Raw genomic sequence first — 13867 nt, 5'->3', positions numbered from 1 at the left:
AACTAAAACCAGGCACAATATAATTTTGTTACTCTCTATAAATGTTGTATCTAAAATAAAAACTAAAAACCAGGCACAATATAATTTTGTTACTCTCTATAAATGTTGTATCTCAAATAAAAACTAAAAACCAGGCACAATATAATTTTGTTACTCTCTATAAATGTTGTATCTAAAATAAAAACTAAGAATCTAGGTGCACTATCTTGCATCCATATTTACATCATACAAAAGTTGTACCTAAAATAAAAACTCCAAACCATTAGAAACACTATTTTATAACCATGTTTACTCTCTAGAAAAGCCGTGTCTCAAATAAAAATATTCCGTAAAACCTAGGTCACTATATTTTGTATCCAAACGTAACCTCTAGAAGAGTAACAATACTTTATATCTGTGTTTATACTCTAGGAATTTTATATTAAAATATATAACATTGTAAGAGGCTTGGCATTATTTTGCATTTGGATTTATTCCAACTAAGTATGCAACAAAAATGTGTAACTCTCTTCTATGCTCGACACAATATTCTGATACGAACAGTTACTATAAGAAATAGTGATAAACATTTTGAGTTTCAGGTTTATTTTCGAATTTTTCACGCTAACAGAGGCAACACTATAAATAGCTATAGCCCTATCTTGGTAATTTTATATTCAGTTTTAAAATTCTGAGACGTTTCAATTTTTACCCCTGTACTTTACTTGTACGTCCTTCTATTCGAGCAGAACTACCTTCATCCTATTAAAATGTTTGTCCAGGCTCAATTAGTCTTAATATACGTACACTTAGGGATGTCATGCTCTTTTTCAGGTCGTCGATTTGATTGCATAGTACTAACTTATTGGTCATTGTTAAGAGCTATGTTCCAAACATAAGTAGTGCCTAAAATAAACATTAGTGTTAGTATTATGTAAAGCATACTAAAACCAGTAAAGGATAATACGAATGTCCACAAAGTGTTCACGTTCATGTTGTGCTTGTTTTCTATTCATGGAGTACAAAAATAGAAGAACGGATTTCAGTTACTTCAAAACATTTACCAACATCTGTATAGGGCAATATTTTTTTTTTTTTAAATCTGCAAATTTTAAGCTATATTTATTTCTAATTCTGTCATTTAGATTTTATAGCTTACTGAAAATGAAATGAGATCGATGCTTGTTCTTTATAATAAATGTAACTAGGCCTACACATTATTGTTTAATACTCTTCATGTGGTTAAATTAATATGTAGTATTATAAACATACTTTTTTCTATGTTAAAATATTTTTATTGCGACCTCTGGGCCATCTTATCTTGTTGCCCAGTGAAAGCTCCAGTAAGAGGGCCGATACCTCGTAATAAAATTATTTTAACGTATAGAAATGTTCGTTTATAATCTACATAGGCCTACATATTCATCTGTCAACAAATATAGTGGAATGACTTAACCCCCCACACGCTAAGCGTATTATATTCACTCTGTGTAAATTTAGCTGTTACTCACATTTCTGTATTTTTGACAAATATATACGTATATATATATATATATATCCTACGAACCTGAGCATGCGAAGGGTATGTTCCATACCCAAACTGCGTATACGACATCATTCGTTCTAACAACTATTTTAGTTTCTTTAACGGGCAGTTCATCCAGTTAACATGCTTCTCTTTCTTACACTTTTACCTTTCAAGGTTTATTGACAAACTGTTTGTGTTACTTTTATTACGGTTTCTAGCCTCTGGACACTTCAGTTTTAGGTTAACTTTAGTTTTATCAGCGTTCCATCCAACGTTCGTGCTTGTCAGTAAAGTTACGCTGTTAAGATAAACCACTAATGTAGTTTACACATACATACTGTGCATATGAAACAAACTACAGTGCACTTCTGTTCACAAAACACTGGCAGCCTAACCAGACGTCACACTTAGAGCTGCGAAGATTAGGGACTTTTTCTCCGATTCTCTGTTTACGCAGGCATGTTAACAGAAAGACATGACAAGTGTCAGACCACATACAAATACATCATGTCCACCATAAACACAATTTGATCGACAGCTGCTGATTGACTAAACCTCTTAACAAGTAATATCAACACATACCAACCTTGTTGCTCAACAAACTTAGGTGTGTTCTACTGAAACTGATTGATAGGTCTAAAGGCCGTTACTACCGTAGCGCCGGCCTACATAGCAAAAGAAAAACTCTCTTGTTCCGCCTATTATTGAAATTGATTGACAGCTTGCTGCTCCGCCTAGCCAATAAGAGCAGTTTTCTCACTAGTATATTGTATCTCGGATAATATTAATTAAAATAATAATATAATTACGGACCACCAAGACACAGAGAAATATAATTATATTACTTTATCGTTTTCTACAAGTTTGGCATTCTTTTTGTATAAAGCATCTTCTGTGTTGGACGTTGGTAAACGTTCGTACTATCAAAGCGTTAGACAGTGGAGAAGACAAGTGATAAGTAGACTTCAATATAAGTTGAAAGCTAGTTAGTGAGATTGGCTGTTATAACGTACGACTGAATTCAACATCAAGTCAAATAAGGTGGAGAAGACTTCTGGATTAGACAGAGTTCGTCCCGTCTCAGGTCGTCAAGTCCGGCGGGGCTAGAAAGGCAAATAAATTCGTGGCGCCAGCTTCTATTAAAGATAACAACTAATGTGTTGGAATGGAATGTGACAAGTCGATAGTCATCACTAAACGGGCTATGGTTGGCAGAGACAAGACTAACGACCCTTTGTTTTTGTCCCTTGATTTTATTGACGTTGCATCTTTAACGTCTAATTGGAAGAATGGTCGCGCGTTCTAATTTCAGTTTTCTAGGCTTAGACAGAGAACCAGTATTTATATCGCGCAGGCTGCAGTACGTTTAAAACAGAGTAAAAAGCCTCTGTATTCGAATTATTCTAAACACAATGAATGAACGCGATCGTAACAAACATTGAAAGTTAATAGTTTTATGGTTCAAAAGTTTTATTATTTGTTCAGAATTGCTAATAGAATTTTCTTTGTTTCCCTAAACAAAAGGTATGTGAGGTAGCTACGGAAAGAATTTATTTAACACAGTACACAAATAAGCTATCTTTGTAGTAAATTGTCTACCGGGAAATATAAGGTTAGATTATGAAGAGATAGGGGTACTCCCGTTTCCCCCCACATCAAAATCTTCAGGCATTGGATTTCTAGATCCCAGCCCAGGCCTGGACAGAATCGGCCGTTTGATTTGATCTGAACTTGAATGAATTACATTCATGTTCACATCTACCCAACTTTTTCTTTTCGAGACAGGTCCCGACCTTTCCTTCTTTCCACTCCACCTTGCCTCCACCCAAAGACCATTTAGTGAGACATTCCCCACCCAAAGGGTCGCGGGGGACGAAGAGGAACTACAAAGTTCCTGAGCCCCAGTTGGAGAGAGAACTCTTCGATTCTCTCTCTCTAAACTGAACCCTGCCACGTTAGTTTAGTTTTAGTTAGATAGGCCTGGCATGGCCTAGCGCGTAAGGCGTGCGACTGGGTCGCGGGTTCGAGCCCGCGTCGCCAAACATGCTCGCCCTCCCAGCCGTGGGGGCGTTATAATGTGACGATCAATCCCACTATTCGTTGGTAAAAGAGTAGCCCAAGAGTTGGCGGTGGGTGTTGATGACTAGCTGCTTTCCCTCTGGTCTTACACTGCTAAATTAGGGACGGCTAGCACAGATAGCCCTAGAGTAGCTTTGTGCGAAATTCAAAAACAAAACAAACAACAAACAAATGAAGAGATTTGTTTGTTTAATTCTTGTAAAGTACAAAGCTAGACAATGAGACATCTTTGTCCTGATCATGGCGGGTCAGAGTCGTAGGAATTTTTAGTTATCTCAGAAGCTTCAGGTTAAGTTCGTGTATTAGCTCAAGTGAAATAAATGTCTGACAAAATGTTATAACTTTCTAGTTAGTAAGGATACTTAATTTTTTTTACAACTATATGTATGTGTGTGTGAGAGAGCTTTAGCTCCCTAGCTTAGTGCAAACGAAGAAAAATTAGTGCTTCCAGGAAGAAAACAAAAGAAGAAATTTAATATGTCTATAAGTTTACAACTTTTCGAAATTAATGAAATATTGCCATAAATTAACAATTACTAGGACTTCTTCTTGTTTTTGATGTTCTTGTTTTTTTTTTTTTTTTTTTTCTTGTTTTCATTTTGTCGTTACAACGAAAACGCTGGACACACACGCAATATATTTTGCAAAAACAAAAGATTAGGCAAATCCTATAAAGTAAATATAATTTACTCGCATGTTTTGGAAAACATTTTTTTTTATTAGAAAGGTGAGTGTATGTTTTATTTTAGCGAAGCCACATCGGGCTATCTACTGAGTACACTGAGGGGAATTGAATCCCCTGATTTTAGAGCTGTAAATCCATATGCTTATCGCTATACCAGCAGGGGGCGTTCTTAGAAAGGAGAATGAGTATCAAGTTGACTACTGACTGAGAAATCAACACGTTACAAGTGACAACACATGTCATATTCCAAAACATAAAGTTTTTGTGTACTTTTCATACTTTTAATACAACAATATTTTTCTTCAAAAATACTTAAGTAAAATAAGAGAAACGTCTTTAATTTTATTGAAAATATCGACAGGTTAAGTTAGAGCAAAGATGTTTTTTCATATTACCAGCATCTAATTACCTTAGAAATTCATTCTGCACACTTATTTACATATTTAAATAAGTGATATGTCATTTCTATTTCCATTAATTCATATTGATAAATACCTATGTGAATATCTGATGTTATTCATCTTGATAAATAGCTGTGTGAAAATAAGCTTTTATTCATATTGATAAAAAGCTCTGTTAATGTATGTTTTTATTCATATTGTAAAATAGCTGCATGAATGTGTGCTTTTATTGGTATTGATAAACATCTGTGTGAGTATGTGATTTTGTTCTTATTGATAAATACTTGTATCAATATGTGATTTTATTCATTTTGTTAAATAGTTGTGTAAATATCTACTTTTCTTCATATTGATAAATAATTCTGTGAATCTGTGATTTTGTTAATATTGGTAAATAGTTGTGAAAACATGTACTTTTATTCATACTGATAAATACTTGTGTGAAATATGTGCTATTGTTCATAATGAAAAATAGTTGAATGAAATTTGTTCTTTTATTCATATTGTTGAATAGCTCTGTAAATGTATGATTTTATTGATATTAATGAACAGCTGTGTGAATATGTACTTTTATTTGTATTGATCAATAGCTGTGTGAATGTCTTTTATTCATATAGAAAAGTAGCTGTGTGCAAGTGTGCTTTTATTCATATTGATAAATAGCTGTGTCAATATGGGTTTTTATAAATATTGATAAATAGCTGTGTGAATGAGTGCTTTTATTCATGTTCATAAACAGCTGTGTGCATATGTGCTTTAATACATATTGATAAGTATCTGGGTGTAAGTATGCTTTTATTCATATTGATATTTAGCCATCTGAAAATATGGTTTTATTGATATTGATAAACTACTGTTTGAATGTTACCTTTTATTCATATGATAAACATCTGTGTGAATGTTTGTTTTAATTTATATTGATAAGTAGCTGTGTGAATAGGTGCTATTTTTCATAATGATAAATAGTCATATGAATTTGTGCTTTTATTCATTTTCATAAACAGCTGTGTAAATGTGTTCTTTTACTCATATTGATAGGTAGCTGTGAAAATGTCATTTTATTCGTATTAATAAGTAGTCGTGTGAATATTTGCTTTCATATAAATAGCAGTGTAAATATATGTTTTTATTCATATTGATAAATTTCTAAGTCACTATGTGTTTTTGTTCATATTGATAAGTAGCTCTGTGTATGTGTTCATTTATTTATGGTGGTAAATACCTGTGTGAATATCTGCTTTTGTTCATATTAACAAATAGCTGTGTGAATGTGTGCTTTCACTGATATGATTAAATAGTTGTATGAATATGTACTTTTATTCAAATTGACAAATGGGTGTGTGAATTTCTGATTTTATTCAAATTGATAAATAGTTGTGTGATATATGTGCTTCTCATTCATGTTGGTAAATACTTGTATAAATCTATACTTTTATTGATATTGAAAAATAGATGTGTGAGCTTTTATTTCTAATGACAAATAGCTGTGTTAACATGTGCTTTTCTTCATATGGGTAAATATTTGTGTGAATGTGTACTTTTATTCAAATTCGTAAATAGCTGTGTTAGTGTGGGCTTTGATTCATATTGGTAGATAGCTGTGTAAATATGTGCTCTGATACACACTGACAAGTAGCCGTATGTATGTGTGCTTTTATTCATATTGATAAATACCTGTGTAAGTATGTGCTTCTATTCATTTTGAAAAATAGTTGGGTGAATTTGTGCTTTTTCCATATTGATAAATAGCAGTGTGAATGTGTGCTGTTATTCATATTGATAAATAACAGTGTGAAAGTGTGTTCTTATTCATGTTGATAAATAGCAATGACAATGTGTGTTTATTTATATTGACAAGTAATTGTGAAAATGTATGCTTTCATTCATATTGATAAAAAGCTGTGTATATATGTGCTTTTAGTCATATTGAGAAATAGTTGTGTGAATGTGTGTTTTCATTCATATGAGAAAACAACTGTGTGAATGTGTACTTTTATTCATATTTATAAGTAGCTGTGTGAAATATGCTTTCATTCATATTGATAAGTAGTTGTGTGTATGTATACTTTTATTCCTGTTGGTGATAGTTGTGTGAATATGTGCTTTTATTTATATTGAAAAATAGCTGTATGAATATGTGGTTTTATTCATATTGAAAAATAGCTGTGTGAATGTGTGCTTTTATTCATATTGATAAATACAGTGTAAAAGTGTGCTGTTATTTATATTGATAAATAGCTGTGACAATGTATGCTTTCATTCATATTGATAAATAGCTTGTATATATGTGCTTCTAGTCATATTGATAAATAGCTGTGTGAATGTGTGTTTTCATTCATATGAGGAAACAACTGTGTGAAAATGTACTTTTATTCATGTTTATAAGTAGCTGTGTGAAATATGCTTTCATTCATATTGATATGTAGTTGTGTGTACGTATACTTTTATTCCTGTTGGTGATAGTTGTGTGAATATTTGTAAATATCTGTGTGAATGTGTACTTTTATTCAGACTCATAAATAGCTGTATAAGTGTGGGCTTTGATTCATATTGGTAGATAGTTGTGTAAATATGTGCTCTGATACACACTGACAAGTAACTGTGTATGTGTGCTTTTATTCATATTGATAAATAACTATGTGTATGTGTGTTTTTATTCATATTTACAAGTAGCTGTGTGAATGTGTGTTTTCATTCATATGAGGAAACAGATGTGTGAAAGTGTACTTTTATTCATTTTCATAAACAACTGTGTAAATGTGTTCTTTTAATCATATTGATAAGTAGCTGTGAAAATGTCATTTTATTCGTATTAATAAGTAGTTGTGTGACTAGGTGCTTTTATATAAATAGCAGTGTGAATATATGCTTTTATTCATATTGATAAGTTCCTAAGTCACTATGTGTTTTTATTGATATTGACAAATAGCTGTGTGATTGTGTGCTTTTATTCGTACTGATAAATAGCAGTGTGAATGTGTGCTTTTATTTATATTGGTAGATAGCTGTGTGAATGTGATTTTTCTTTATATTAAAAAATAGCTATGTGAATGTGCATTTTAATTCATATTGATAAGCATCTTTGTGAATGTGCACTGTTATTTGTAATGATAAATATCTGTGTGAATATGATCTTTTATTCACATTCATAAATACTTGTGTGAATATATGCGTTTAGTCATATTGATAAATACTTTGTGACATACATGCTTCTTATCCACATTGATAAATAGCTGTGTGAAGCTGTGCTATTATTCATATTGATAAATAGTTGTGTGAGTGTGTGCTTTTATTTGTAATGATAAATAGCTGTGTTAATGTGTGTTTTTATGCATATTGATCAGTAGATGTGGGTAGGTGTGCTTCTATTCACATTGATAAATAGTTGTGTGAATGTATGCTTTTATTCATATTGGTAAATAGCTGAGTGAATATGTGATTTTATTCATATTGATAAATAGGTTTCTGAATGTATGCTTTTATTCATATTAATAAACACTTGTGTGAAGGTGTTCTATAATTCATATTGATAAATAACTGTGTGGCTATATGCTTTTATTCATTTTGGTAAATAACTGTGTGAATATATGCTATTATTCATAATGATAAATAGTTGTATGAATTTATGCTTTTATTGATATTCATAAATAACTATAAATGTGTGCTTTTATTCATTTTCATAAACAGCTATGTGAATGTTCTATTTTATTCATAGTGATAAGTAGATGTGAAAATGTCATTTTATTCAGATTAATAAGTAGTTGTGTGAATATGTGCTGCTTATTCATGTTAATAAATAGTTATATGAATCAATACATTTATTCATATTGATAAATAGTAATGTGAATGTGTGCTTTTATTTGCAATGATAAATATCTGTGTTAATGTGTGTTTTTATTCATATTGTTAAATAGCTGTGTGAAGTGTGGTTTTATTGATATTGATAAACAGCTATGCATATGTGTGTTTTTATACATATTGACAAATAGCTGTATGAATTTGTGCTTTCATTCATGTTGACAAATAGCTATGTCAATACTTATTTTTATTGATATTGATGGATAGCTGTGTGAATATGTGCTTTTATTCATATTTACAAGTAGCTGTGTGTATGTGTGTGCTTTTATTCATATTAACAAGTAATGTGTGAATATGTGTTTGTGTTTTCATTCAAATCAGGAAACAGCTATGTGAAAGTGTGCTTTTATTCATGTTTATAAGTAGCTGTGTGAATTTATGCTTTCATTCATATTGATAACTAGTTGTGTATATGTATACTTTTATTCCTGTTGGTGATAGTTGTGTGAATATGTGCTTTTTTTCATATTGATAAATAGCTTTGTGAACATGTGCTTTTATTCATACTGACAAATAGATGTGTGAATGTGTGCTTTTATTTATATTGGTAAATAGCTGTGGGAATGTGTGCTTTCATGATATGGATAAACAGCTGCGTAAATGTGATTTTTTATTCATATTTATAAACAGTTGTGTGAATGTGTGCTTTTATACATTTTGGCAAATCACTTGTGAATATGTTCTTTCATTCTTATTGATAAATAGCTGTGTGATTATGTTTTTATTAATATTGATAAATAGCTGTGTGAATATATGCTTTTATTCTTATTGATAAATAGCTGTGTGAATATGTGCTTTTATTCATATTGATAAGTAATTGTGTGTATGTGTGCTTTTATTCATATTGATAAATAGCTGTGTGAACGTATGCTTTTATTCATATTGATAAATAGCTGTGTGAACGTATGCTTTTATTCATATTGGTAAATATCTGTGTGAACGTATGCTTTTATTCATATTGATAAATAGCTGTGTGAACGTATGCTTTTATTCATATTGGTAAATAGCTGTGTGAACGTATGCTTTTATTCATATTGGTGAATATCTGTGAGAATTTGCGCTTTTATTCATGTTGAAGATGAGCTGTGTGTTTGTGTATTCATATTGATAAATAGATTTGTAAATAGTGTAAATGCTTGCTGTCGTCAATACATTTATATTATAGTGGTTTCTTTGTTTTTTCGTTTATTCTTTCTGTGTGTAAAATCTAAGTTATCGTCATGATTCGTTGGTTGGTTGGAATTAAGCAAAACGCTATACTATTCGTGCTGGCGGGAAGCCAACTTGAAGTAAAAATGTACCTCATCTTGAGGTTAACTTTTTCTTAACCTGAAGATAACGTAAGAAGATCAAAACGTTGATATTTACTTTGTTTTAATGACAGTTTTAATACCCATACCAGCCTTTTTTGAGATACAAAGCTATACAATAATCTGTCTGTGCTGTTTACACCACGGGTATTGAAAACCTTTTTCTTGCGATGTAAGACTGCAGACATACCGCTATGCCATTGGGGAGCATAAGTCATGAAGCGAATGGAATCTGACTTTTTATTAAATTTTGAGACTCAATATTATTTGAAAATAATAATATACTTCTAAAACCTTGGAGCTAAAGAATAATTGTATTATATATTGTTATCAGTATTTAAGAGTATAAATCGTACATCTTTAACTGGGACATAAAAACTTCTTGGTAGAATTAGTGATGGTAGATGAAAACTAAACCACAAAAATTCTTTTGGCTGGAAAGTAGGTGAAAAAACAAACTAACTAATATGTTTTCAAAGAAACTGTAGTAACGAAAAATATTGTTTTCACCAGGACTTGGAGTTGTGTAATAAGAAAAAAGAAAACTTTTTAAGTGACTGGTAGCTAAATAGTCCCTATAAAAACTGATATCTTCAGGACTCAAGAATGCACTGCAAGATAAAATAAAAGGTTTTCCTCAGAGCTTAAGGTTAGTGGTAAATCAAAATAAAAAGTTTACTCAGAACTCGAGGCTAGATTGTAAGTCATAAGAAATATTTCTCCTAAGGAATTAGGTTGAAACTTAAGGCAAAAGAAAATATTATCTTCAGGACTCAGTACTGTACTGTATGTAAGTCGAAAGAAACAGTTGTCTTTAACACGCTAAGGTAGACTGTAAATCAAACCAAAACAGGACTTGAGGATGACAATAAATTAAAAGAATTATTCTAAAGACTTCAGACTGGAACATAAGTTAAAAGAGAATGTTCTCCTGAAGACTTAAGGCTGAATTATGAGTAAAAGAAAAAAAGGTTTGCATCGCGACTTGTAGCTGAATGTTTTATAATTTTCGGTTCTTTCATTCAGCAGTGTAGGATCTAGACCTATCAACAACTGGGTGAGAAGGATCCCGCGAGCAAGTGCTTAAGGGGATGTTAGGGAGTTGCATTGGCTTTAATTGGCTTCTGACCTCTTTCTTCAGCATACATTTGGTAATTAGATTACAAAATGAATGTAAACCAAAGATCAATATACAAATATATAAAGTGGATATTTGCACATAAATTGTTTTTATTGTGGCCAAAAGGGGGAAGGGAATAAGGCCATCTGAATTAGCCACTGCTAAAACGTTCTTATTGGTCCAAGTACAAAAAACATTTCCGTTATTGAATGAACGTTATGATGATGAAGCTTGAAGTAAAACCAGTGAATTCAGATTAAGGCTTGAAGTTAAACGAGTAAATTTAGGTTAAAATATGAAGTTAAAAGATTGAATTAAGATTAATACTTGAAGTAAAATCACTTAAAATAATTAATTTCTAACAGCAATCAATTGTTGTATAATAAATCAAAAATCTTTGCCTAAAATCTTAAAGATTATTAAGGACAAAATGCTCCTAACAGAACTTAAGAGGGCCTGGCATGGCCAAGCGCGTAAGGCGTGCGACTCGTAATCCGAGGGTCGCGGGTTCGCACCCGCGTCGCGCTAAACATGCTCGCACTTTCAGCCATGGAAGCGGTATAATGTGACAGTCAATCCCACTATTCGTTGATAAAAGAGTAGCCCAAGAGTTGGCGGTGGGTGGTGATGACTAGCTGCCTTCCCTCTAGTTTTACACTGCTAAATTAGGGACGGCTAGCACAGATAGCTCTCGAGTAGCTTTGTGCGAAATTCCAAAACAAAACAAACAAACAAAACATAACTTAAGATTGATCAATAAACAAACTGAGGATGACAAGTAAATAAAAGTAATCTTCTTCCCAACAAGATCTTTAGTTGAAAAATAAAGATAAAGTATTTCTTGGGAAAGATTTGATGTTGAACAATAAACAAAAAGAAAGTTTTTCTGAAAAGGAATTGAGGTTGAACAATAAAGTGGTTATAATAGAATTTGTGTGGAATCATGAAGAAGAAGAAAGTAAGCGGACATGAAAAGAAAAGTCAACGTTGCTAATAAGATTTAAAATTGAAACGAAGAATGAAGTATGTTTTACGCACGCATGTAGTTGAGATTTTAGAAAAAGTTATACTTAATTTTGAACAACTGACAACTGAAAGACAGCTAGCCAACAACGTCCACCTCTATACGTATAACACGCCCATGGCTAAAGGTATGAAATGTATTCCTGTCTTGAGGCCTGGACTGTTCGAGCTGCATCTCGGCAGCTGACCACTAGGCCGTGTCTAGCTTTATCTACAGACCGAATCATATCTCAGCTGCAAAGTGGATAGACTGAAACTTAGAAACAATTGTTTGTGGGAATATGGCATTCAAAGTTTGTAAAGTAAATAAAGAATGACTGGAAATTATGCGATACACGGAAATACAAAAGGATAATTAACGTTAACAAAAGAAGTCATTATCTATGCGAATCATTAATGGACAACTAGAAGACGTTGCATTCATATGTATAATATCATTTTCAATTACACTGTAAAAAACAGTTACCTTTCACACTAAAACGAAAACAGGAACATGATATCACAATTGTATGTACAGAAACCTTTAAAGATGGAGTTAAGAAAAAGGCATTGATTACGCCTGTTAAGAAATTTAATATAAAATTTTATGAAAAAGAAGATAATTCAGCTTAGCCATAGCTGAAAGAAGTGAAATTCACTGTAATTCCTTTGTTTCAAAGCCGTAATATAATTACATTTTTACGAACTACTTTATGAAGAACCATGTCTAAAGAAGGAGAACTAGGCTTAAAATTATGTTTTTAAAATATACCAACTCATTTATCGTGATAATTGTCTTGGTATTCCTTTACTAAAGAACTTGTTGAAATAAAAGTTACTAAACCTAACGCCCCCTGGCATGGCTAGGTGGTTAATGCGCTTGACTCGCAATCTGAGGGTCAGGGGTTCGAATACCCGTCGTGTCAAACATGCTTACCCTTTTAGGCTTCCCTATAGTCTCTCACTGCTAAATCAGGGACGGCTAGCGCAGATAGCCCTCGTGTAGTTTTGCGCGAAATTCAAGAAACAAACAAATAAAGCCTAATGTCATTCTCATGGGCGTAATTTACATTTGGAATATGTTCCCTCACATGTGACAGTAATGGGAAACTGATCCATTCTTATTCCAACAAATATAATACTAAGCATTGGATGAATTCTTCCGCAGTATGTAGAACAGTATTTCCTCTTTTCCCACACTTTAGAAACCAGAACTTAAACCCCGGTTATCGTCAAATACATGCTGAATTGCATATTCTTATTACACAAAGGTTTTGTATTGTTTTTTATTCAAAATAAAACATCAAATTTGTATATCATAATAACTTACAATAGATATAACGCGAAACTTTGATTTCATACTGGCATTTAACTCATTCTTGTTAAATAATTAATAACTGTTGTCATGTACACATTTTAAACAAACTTCACAACAAAGGTTTTGCTTCTTGAACGCTGTTGGGTGTTTCTTATAGAGTTTTGGCTGCTGATCACGAAAATCACATCCAAATTTGCCCATAACGTATCGTTTCATCGAAATCTTCAGTTTTGTCATGTTTTTCCTTATATTTGTGTCCAAAAATTTTTGTTTCTCCAAGAGACTTATGAACAATGTTTTGTGCAGTCTGGGCATGTCCAGGCATGAAATCAGGCTAGGTTGGAAGCTGTTTTGTGGAAGTATGCAGCCCGGGCATGTCTGGGCATGCCGTAGCCAGCTTGACACTGTCTCAGCAGGCTATAAAGTGGCTTGCATACACAGATGCTGCTCATTGGATTAATATAGACCTTACAGTGTGTACGTATTGTTTCAGAATATAGCATTGCCTCAGTAGCACTGTAACAAGTAAGTTAGATGTTATAGACGTTTTACAGGACGATTGGTGTCGATCAATATGTCACATCAAT

At 32.4% G+C, this 13867-nt stretch overlaps 1 protein-coding gene across 3 annotated transcripts in view; it reads right to left on the bottom strand.

Annotated features, from left to right (window-relative positions):
• The window catches only part of LOC143239063 (iroquois-class homeodomain protein irx-4-A-like), a 46401-nt gene extending 44260 nt beyond the window's left edge, over positions 1-2141 (bottom strand). For 2 of the 3 annotated variants that reach the window (XM_076479852.1, XM_076479854.1), the window contains exon 1: positions 1547-2139. In XM_076479852.1, the coding sequence (XP_076335967.1) occupies positions 1547-1597 (51 nt within the window). In that variant the 5' untranslated portion in view covers positions 1598-2139. Of the gene's footprint in view, positions 1-1546 lie in introns of all 3 variants that reach the window. The other variant, XM_076479853.1, reaches the window with a different exon arrangement.
• Positions 2142-13867: the final 11726 nt, after the last annotated feature.

This window comes from Tachypleus tridentatus, chromosome 13 (genome assembly GCF_004210375.1).
Source record: "Tachypleus tridentatus isolate NWPU-2018 chromosome 13, ASM421037v1, whole genome shotgun sequence".
NCBI lineage: Eukaryota > Metazoa > Arthropoda > Merostomata > Xiphosura > Limulidae > Tachypleus > Tachypleus tridentatus.
Note: the sequence above shows the minus strand (reverse complement) of the source record. Positions and strands in the feature narration are given on the sequence as shown.